At 37.5% G+C, this 10,320-nt stretch overlaps 1 protein-coding gene across 1 annotated transcript; it reads right to left on the minus strand.

The window, feature by feature from the left end:
- Positions 1–7,836: 7,836 nt before the first annotated feature.
- Positions 7,837–9,645, minus strand: LOC129274365 (uncharacterized). Its single transcript, XM_054911188.2, has one exon. It carries the CDS (start codon positions 9,643–9,645, stop codon positions 7,837–7,839), a length of 1,809 nt encoding a protein of 602 aa, XP_054767163.2.
- Positions 9,646–10,320: the final 675 nt, after the last annotated feature.

Genomic DNA, 10,320 nt, shown 5'->3' on the forward strand with positions numbered 1-10,320 from the left:
TGGAAGCACAATTTGGATTGCTACCCCTTGCTCACCATCTTCTTATTATGTTTGGTGTTATACTCGTGTAAAAAATGACCTAACACCAACACCAAAAGGTCAATACTGTCTTATCTTGAACAACTTCTATCCAATCAACGTTCGATTAAAATGCGCGCTATATTATTTTATGCAAATACACCGGATTCGCGAACTGAGCACCGTTCCGTGCCGTAATCGGAGGGCTCAGCGGCTTTCATGAGCGCCAAACTTTTGCCATGTTTGCAGAACTTTGGTTTCTTATAATTATATCGCATGTAGACTATCGGCACCAAATAAGACAGGTAAAAACATTTTAAGGTCTCAGTGCACAAAAAGAATATAAGTTATAGGTTCATTTCTTTCCTTCCCCATTCCATTCCTGTCACTATTTCCTCTTTTTTTCCTTTAGATCTGCGTGGGGCCTGTTTCATAAAGAGTTGCAACTGTTGTAACTTTACCATATTTTCATTCATCTCAACATAATATTTTGACGGAATCATTCGATATAGTAAAAAACAAACGAAATCTCATCAAAATTGCGTACGATCCATGCAAGATCCACACACTATTCGCTCTCATAAATATCACATTTGCCACTTTCTAGCCACTTTTGTGCCACCTTAAAAGCCACCTTATTGCTACTAGCAGACTGCTGCTACCAACTTACCCGCCACTTCCATGCCACCAGCCATATAAATTGCCGCCTTTAAGCCGCTGATGGGCAACCTGGAATTTAAACGCCGGCTCGGAGGTGGCCCACTTGTCCCAGTTTGCTTCATACACAAGGCGCAACAACTGAACAATGTCGGTGGGCCATGCAGTGGCTGCAGCGGAACAGGAGCGGCAAACAGCTGCCGCCTGTAGCCACCGGAAGCTACCGCAAAAGTACCTGCGGGCCGCCGGAACATATGCTGGCTGGGAAGCTGCTTTGTGATCTAATTAATGATTTTGTTTTTATATAAGCATATTAAGGGTAACTAATAATAGATGGTTACAGAAAAATGATTTGAACGTCCTGTTACCATCTCAGGATGTCTTGAAATTTCAGCTCAGCTCGCGATCCGCGCTCGCATTATTTCTTTGATGAAGTACCATCTTCACGAGTCATTGTAAATAACCCTTAACCGGTCCGTTTTCAGGTCAGCAAAGCCTAAAGTAAAAAAAAAAAAGCTCGCGCTTCGCTCTCAATTTTGTGAAACGGGCAAAAAAAATAATGTCCGCCTTTGTTCCCCCAAAATTTATTTTGCCCCCAACTTGGATCCCTAGTTTAAAAATCCTGGTGCTGCCACTGGACTAAATCTATTTTTTCATCATGTGGCTTTTTTGGCATGTTTTCATAGACATTCGCCATGTGCATCAAACTGACTGTAGTCCAACCGGTTCCCAAAACTTTCAAGAAGTTTATAAAAAATGGATATGAAAATTACGTTTTCATGCAAAAGGGACTAAATTCGAAATAGTCTTTTATGCAAAAGGGACTACATCCATAAAAATGGTAAATATAAAACACATCTGTGTAGGATTTTGTTGTTGTTGTCGATAGGCCATGTAGGCACTTTTGTTGGCTATATTGACATGATTCAGTGGCGGATTAAGGAAAGAAAAGAAAAGGCACCGCTTAAAAAAATTATACACTGATATAAAGGAAAGACTATCCCCAAGCAAAGCACAATCATATCATCTTCCTTATCTTTTCTTTTAACTACCCTTTTCCCAACAACTTCGCCGTTTGAAAATAATCAGCAGTGCGCTGCCTGCATATAACTGGCGCCAAGCAAGAATAATCAGCGCCATAACCTAAATCTAAATCGGCGCCAGACAAGAATAATCAGCGCCATCTGGTTATAAATCGGCGCCGGTAAAGAAAAATCGGCGCTGCCTGAGTTCTTAACCGGCGCCGATCAAGGATAATCAGCGCCATCTATATCTAAATCGGGGCAGGTCAAGAATAATCAGCGCCATCTGGTTATAAATCGGCGCTGCCTGAGTCTTAACCGGCGACGATCAAGAATAATCAGCTCCACCTAAATCTAAATCGGCGCCGGACAAGAATAATCAGCACCACCTGGTTAAAAATCGGCGGAAGTCAAGAATAATCGGCGCCTCCTGGTTCTAAATCGGCGCCAGTCGATTATGAATTGCCGCTGCCTGAATCTTACGTGACGTCGGTAAAAAATAATCAGCACTACTTGTTCTAAATCGGCGCTGCCTTTGTCTTAACCGGCGCCACCTTAATTTAAATCGGCGCCGGTCAAGAATAATCAGCGTCCCCTGGTTCCAATAAATAGGCGCCGGTAGAATAATGAAGAAGGGCCTATTGCCAACCAAATCTAGATCGGCGCCGGTCAAGAATGATCAGCGGCACCTGGTTATACATTTTATTGTTGAATGGTCATAACAAAGCTTATCGCATGCCCTTACAGAGTGGACTGGGGCGGGGCAGATGTCATGAAATCTTTAATTTGTTATTTAAAAAATCCCAGAATCATACAAAAGTGGAGAGCAAATCTTTCAATTTTGATCTTATTTTCCAATGCTTTAATAAGAAAAGGTCAGTCACTTTTCTTCTTTGCACATTCCACATTGTGCCACCTCTATGACCTTAAGCGTAAGACAGTTACTATAGTGTTTTATGAAGATGATTCGATATTTTAGTCCAAAACTTTGCTGAAACCCGTTGCTAATACCGAGAGTGTATAATTACGCAACCAGACGTATATTCGTTAGACCTTAAACCGCTAAATATCATTTTCAATGTATAAATACAATTTGTCAATACCTTTGTTTTAACGTTTAAATGTTTACGCCACACAATTTGATTTATTTTCATCTTCCATTAAGTTAAATATTATTCATCAGGACGAAGTTAAAAACAAAGATAACGATACCTGTAAAACTGGAGAACTATTTCCAAAGCTCTGTCTTGAAAGATCTCTTTCTGAATTCAGGTCTTAAGCATTATATCCAGTTTCATCAAAGTAATTAGATAAAAATTACTCATCATTACAAATTTCATTATATTTAGTGATAAGCATCACAATATATATATAAATACCAAATTCTGTATATAGGCCTATACATCATGTACATGAAAATTGAATGATAATATATAAACCTGGATTGGTGATGTATTCCAAATGATTCATGATGTAGTATCATTGTATATACAGAGGCGTCGATCCTGGGGGGGGGGGGGCAGGGGGGCGATCGCCCCACCAATGAAAATATTGGGGGGGGGCAAACATATCGTTTTGCCCCCCCCCCCCCCAATGATTCCGCATGTGCAAAAATAAAATAAGATGGTAATGTTACACAGAAATCAGAAAGCGAGATTAGCTACACAACTCGTTCTTTATTTAAAATCATGCTCAAATTGGCCGCTTTTCAGATTGGAATATAAAAATTTTCAGCTCGTGCTTCGTGCTCGCATCATTTCTGTAGCAAAACCCCATACTTTTCATGATTAAATATGTGAATAGAATGTCCCGTTTTCAGTTCTAAACCTCAAAAGAACTCCCGCTTCGATTTGCAATAATCTTTTGTTGGATATACTCTTGTTCTTTATTAAAAACGTCCATTAAACTGTCATTTTTTCAGATCGAAATATCAAAATTAAAGCTCGCGCTTCGCGCTCGCATCTATTGTTTTTTTTAGATACCCATCTTAATCATTGGTACCAAAAATGCTTAGAATATCAGGCTTTCTGGTCAGAATATAAAGAAATTTCAGCTCGTCCTCGGCACTCGCATTATCTGTGTAGTGAGATATGTATCCTCCTCATGAGTTACTACAAACAGTCCTAAACAGGCACATTTTTCCTGTTTTCAGGTCAGTATACTAAAAATTTCAGCTCGCGCTCGCATTAATTTGTTGGTGAGATATGTGTCTTTATCTCACGAGTCATATGAATAAATATATATATATATATGCATATGTGTGTGTGCGTGTTTGTGTGTGTGAGTTTGTTTGTTTTGTGTGATCGAGCGCCTTTGGAAAGTTGATTCATGATTTTGCCCCCCCCCCATCTGAAAAAAGGACCGACGCCCCTGTGTATATATATATAGTAAAATAAAACTTGTATCTCAATTAATATACAAAAGTATTGGCCTCATCGCAATAAAAGGGTTAGTTCACGAGATTTTGAAATCGCACATAACATGCATAATTTGTGTTACTTTTTGCTTGTTTCTTTCTTTAATAAGTTTTTCAATCTCTCTCTATATATGTTTTAGAAAGATTATATGTTAAAATTGATGTATATTTTCTGTTATAATGGGATATGTTTAAGTGGACTTCAGGGAATGGTCGTAGGCAGCACGGGGGATGGGGGGCAAATTCTCGATCAGCTGTTGTGAAAACACTTTTTTTCCCTTAACATTTCATGAAAACTATGAAAAATGTGAAATGTGCACCAAATACTTTTCTTACACTTGTAAAAAAAAATTATCGCCCCATTGAGCAGCTCGGTCCGTTTACTCTATCGTTTTTATTTTAAATTTTTAAATAAGTTCGAGTCTTGCCCCCCCCCCCCCCCGGGAAATATTATCTGCGTGTGGTCATGCAAAATGGCATGACTAGAAATCCTACATTTTAAAAAGAGCATTTGACAGGGTCAGACTTTTTCAACATTTTCTTTTATGGCGCCGGTGAAGTGCAAAAATATATGCGCCGCTCGACAGTGCGCCCCCCCCCCTTTCGCCAAAAGCTGGATCCACCTATGTGATAAATGACTCTTGAACATAGTGTAAGAACTTCTTGAGAGGAAACATAGATTTGGGTGAATTGAAAAAAATGTTGAGTTTGATATGTAAATTGAGTAAAAGTGGATTTAGCCCCCTTTGCCATGTTTGCATGTAAACTCTTCATAGGTGAAATACAACGAGGATGAATACATTTTATGCTATAGGTTTCATTATAACTGATAATTACAAAGAAGAAAAATTATCTCTGAACATTATCGAGTCGTGGTTTAGCTCGTTGATACATGTATCTATTTCTATGGAAATTTCCATCAAAATATGAAAGAACACAATGACAAATCACTGTAAAGTATCGGTTGGTTTCTTTCCAAAAAATATTGAAGAAGAAAATCATGCAAGTATTTAGCGATAATAGTACTGAAGGCTAATGTATATGACAAACCATTTTCCTTACCTCAATCAAATATTGATACGTATCAGTTAAGTAAATATATAGGGTAGACTCGTGTAGTCTAAATATTTTTACAAATAAAATATTTACGTTTATTGGCACTAAATTCCGGAAGTCTAAATATTTTTACAAATAAGATATTTACGTTTATTGGCACTAAATTCCGGAATTCGTTCCTCAAAGCTTGCATAGCTTTAAACAAAAATTGATAAACAGATTGCTTTCCAAACACAATAATAGCAGGGCCCGCTGGGAGAACAGTTTTCAGAACTGAAGTGGCTTCCCTGCGTAAATATATTATTTGTTATTATCATTATTATTATTACATTTCATGTTAACATTGATTGACTTGCATATACCTCCTTCTCCCCCCTTCTTTTTATTCTCACACATCAGACTTTTTTCATTCTCGTTCATGTAAAATTGGTGGTGAAGACCATTGTCCCATTCAGCTTTGAACCCGCTCCCTTTAACATATTTAAAAAAAATCCTGCGTACGCTACTGATTCGTTACATTGTAATTGTCTAATTATTGTGTAGTCAGTCTAAACAGTGTCTTTGTTTATTTTATGAAAAACAATACAAATTACCACTTATATTTTTTCTAAACATGTTCACCTTTTCAACTTCATATTGTAATCCGATTATCATTTTTTATCATGTATGTATTATGATGAATTGTGAATGAAAACGAAAGTGGAAAAATAAATTCAAATCAAAATCAAATTAAAATAATCAACATGTTTCAATCTTTAGATGATTGAGATATTTGATTATGTCGCTACCCCCGACCAGCGGTATTGTTATAATTTGTGGTTCTTCAGTTTTCTATTGTTTTTGTTCCATTAAATTTGTGTTTTAATCATCTAGACCTTTTGTAAATGCTGTGATTACTGATTTTTTTTTCAGTAAAAACCTGAATACATTTTTTTTTTACGCCTGTACGCAATTCAATTTAAAAAAATGGTTGATTAAAACATGCCTCGTAGCCAAAGGCTGAGAGGCTTAATAAAACACGTGTTCAATTCGCAATAACGAAATAATACCTTACTCATATACATGAAGTCATATAAGCGCAATATAATTATTTCTATAATACATGGAAAATTTATTGTTGAAAATAAAACTCATACATCTTTATTGTATTGAACATTATATAAAGTACACAAATTATAATCACTAAATTAGGGCCAATTTTACATGCATGGATGTGATGTATTAAAACGAGATGAGGAAGGATAGAGATGGGCACAGGGAGACGAAAGGAATGAAAAGGATAATAAAAAAAGATATAAAGAAGGAATGTACCTAGTGGGTGGGGGTAAAGAATTAGAAAACAATCAAAAGCATGCATGTATGTCAACAAAGTAAAACGCATTGTGTTTAGATTTCTCCCGATCTCAAATGAGCAAGAGAGGGAGAGAGAGCAAAATGAAGAGAGGGAATTAAGGAATACGTAGAAACAAAATTACAAATGAAAAAAAATACAAACACATCTCTTAGTCGTAAAATCAACAATTTCAAATAAAAACATGAATATTTAAAAATAGTCCATTGCCTTTTTTGGTTGACATATTCAACAAAAAGATGGGTGTGTCAACTAGGAAAGGCAATGGACAATGGTCGACCCCACCCCACCATACACTCAGTCACTCTTGTCATTAAAATAAAGTCTCCTCTCCTTCAATTCTTTCATTATGTTAAATTCATTCATTGCCTTTTATACTTTATCTAAGATTGTATTAGTTTTTTTAATGTACAACCTTTTAATGCATTTTACTATGTGTTTTATATGTATTATTGTGCCAACACAAACTTATAAACGCGAATTTTCCAGCTCCGGCTGTTTTTTCATGTGCGATTGTTATTATCATGTTTGATCATCAATAAAGACCATTTTTGAAATTGAAATACATCCATCATTACATGGCAATTGTATGGAAATCGTCCAAAAGGAAACACACATTATTAAAAGTATTAACTTAGTTATTCACGTATAATAATGCAGAAATTTAGGTTATACGCGTAATACTTTGTAATGGTCACAATTCCAGGCTGTATTCCATTGCTGCATATTATGGCTATCACGTGATATAAAGTTTCTTCATTATCCTGACATGAGTAACATTATATCTTTTTTGAGCGCTGAATGTAGATAAAACTGAAATTAATCTGGAGCAACAAAAAATTGATTCATTGGATCACCGTAAGGTGTATGCCACAAAACGGATGCAATAATGGTAGGCGAAAACGTCATGGTATCATAATCGAAATCATTATTGAGGAATGCAAATATGCCATAACAGAGTGAAAATATAGGGATAATGCACGGATCTAGCGTCAAAAATCTAGATCTGCATGTGCATAACACCCATATAATTTACAAAATCAAAGGAAAACAGTGTAAGCTGGTAAAAAGATTGATTTCTTGATGCAATGTAAGAACATACCCACGACTAGGTTCGAATAAGCGAGTAAGCGTATTGACAAAAAATACAAACAAGCAAAAACAAGAACAGACAGAACAAAGAATGAAAATGAATCACTGGTACCGGTACTTATAGAGCGTTTCTGAAAATGAAAACATACGATAATAAGACGCAGTAACATTTGCCAATACTCGATCAGTATCGTTTGTTTGTTCGTGTTTCATTTGTCATTGTTCTAGAGGATAAATAGATTTTTGAATATGAGAACATTTTCCCCATCACATGCTACCATGTTCCCCGATGACGTCATTATCACACTGGATGCGACAAGATGACTGGATCCATACCGCAGTGTATTTGATAAAGGGAATGATGCTACTCTTCTCTTCTCCATATCACCCTCACTCATCACCTGATCAATCACACACGTCTTGTACTCATCATTTGATGTCACGACGTAGAGGTCGTCTGTCATACTATCAACACACACATTCAAGATGACATCACTATGGGGGATATTCTTTTGGGTACCCCGTCTGTCGATGATGAACGCTTTGCGATCTCTTGGCCATGGTTGAGCGATGATGTGACCTGATGACAGCACATCTCGCATTGCTATCTTCTCTTTACACTTGATGGTACTGATAATCTTACCATCAGCTGGGTTGATGACGTATATCTTAGACTGACCCGATTCAGCAGCGATGATCATCCCATCCTGGTCAGTTGCTACATGCACCCATGTGTCATTATGCATTGTGTTCCTTGGTATTGTGACATCATTGATATGATTCCACTGTCTGTCGTATATACTGATGCATCCAGGTAAATTGCGTCCTCTACAACCTTTGATGTATCTACCACAGACTACCTTGTCATCATTCAAAGTTGCACATGAGAAAACCCATGATGTCTCACAGCCATTGATGACTCTCTGAGTGCCTTTGCTGGAAAGATCTAACATGTAGGTATGCCTATCAATTGTTGCATCTCTGACCATCGCCTTGTCTATACATCCAACAATGCGCGGGAATGTTAATTTATCTTTGACATTGATTGTATCGATGAGCTTCCACTCTCCATCATACCCATCAATTCTTCCATCATACTTCTCTCTCCCAACACCCTTAACAAATCTCACACCTGATACAACACGATTTATTTCTTTCACCTCACCCTCATTCAGTTGCTTCTTTAGTTCCTCACTCACTGATGCATGCACACAAAGTCCATCTCTGACAATATTTTTATCGTCTTCAAGAATTCTGTCCAGTGTCTCTTTTGCTTTCTCTATTGATTTTGTATCGTCTTGCCATGATTTCTCAAGCTCTCCAATCTTTCTCTCGATCTCTTGAGCGACGTGCTGAATGTCAGCATGAAGAATGCGTTGTTTATCACTTATCAGTTGTCGTCTTTTCTCTGCATTTGAACTGTTTTCTTCATGCCGCTTCATTCTCTCCTCATTGTTCCTTTTAATTTTATTCTGGATCCTTAAAATCTCCTCCTGGAGTTTTTGATTTCTCGCATCGATTTCCTTGTCGATTTTATCATCATATTCACTTTCCCTGGCCCTGTCTCTTTCAAAAGCCTTTACGACTTCGGAGTCAACTTCATTCTCAATAGTTTGCAAATGTTCGTCGGCGGTTGGTCTACTTTGACAAATCTGCTTTCCATAAACTCGACATAGTTCTAATTTGTCCATCGCTGTTTTCGTAAGGATGCAGAGATTTGCCTTGATTTCAAGGAGGGCGTCCTCTATATCCTGACGTATGCAGTGTTGCCCATGATGATCTATCATCGCGCATGAAACGCACAAAGCTTTATCGTGACTTTTGCAGTATAGATCCATGATTTTATCGTGTTTTTCGCAATAAAGAACAAGCCCACCTTTTCGTGCTATACCGATGCATTCTTTCTTCAAGGCACAGTCATGGCAAAGCTTCTTCTTCTCCTTCACGTAGAACGTCACATCAGTAAAAGAGTCGCAGTCGACTTCTTCACAAACGACGCCCTCTATTGAGCCAAGACTGAATTTAGACGCCATGTTGAATTGCTTGCCGAAAAAAGAAGACAAGAATGAAAGTAATAGGGAAATGAAGCATTCGGGAACACATACAGGAGCTAAAATGGGAGAATAGCAAGAAAAGCAAGTAGGTGGGAAAATTAAAAAGGAATGGGGTGGTTGGTTGGCACTGGCTTTATTCACAATGAAATAATTCAGAATATAAAATGACTAAGAAGGAAAGATATAACAACAATTTTTATTTGTAATTTGCCATGATATTTTAACATTTAAAAATATTGAATATCATAACAAAATGGTAATAAGATTGTAGGGATGCCCTGTTCTTCCTCAGGGTCTATGTGGATTGGTTGAAAGCAAGAGAGATGTAGTAAAACCCAAGGACAGATCCAGGATTTTCCAAAAGGGGGGGGGGCACATTTTTCAGAGGAAAAATTTGACAAGCAAAAAAAAAGCCCAAAAAAGGTCTTCACTTTCAAGGGGGAGGCACACTTCTGTTTTAATGGCATTGTCACACTACAAATTTTAATTTTGCTTCTCAAAGGCCCCCCCCCCTGGATCCGCCAGTGGTAAAACCTACCGAACCCCACTATCTTATTAGTAGAAGAATTCTTAGAATTAAGAACTTTACACCAAAAACGCAAGAAATGGGTATTGGGGGAAGCGGGGAGGGGGGGGGGGGGAGTGGATAAAAGG

The sequence above is a fragment of the Lytechinus pictus genome, chromosome 13 (genome assembly GCF_037042905.1).
Source record: "Lytechinus pictus isolate F3 Inbred chromosome 13, Lp3.0, whole genome shotgun sequence".
Lineage (NCBI taxonomy): Eukaryota > Metazoa > Echinodermata > Echinoidea > Temnopleuroida > Toxopneustidae > Lytechinus > Lytechinus pictus.

Bases quoted from the DNA above. Each gene is read 5' to 3' on its own strand.
- LOC129274365 (XM_054911188.2), bottom strand. From the start codon at position 9,645: ATGGCGTCTAAATTCAGTCTTGGCTCAATAGAGGGCGTCGTTTGTGAA.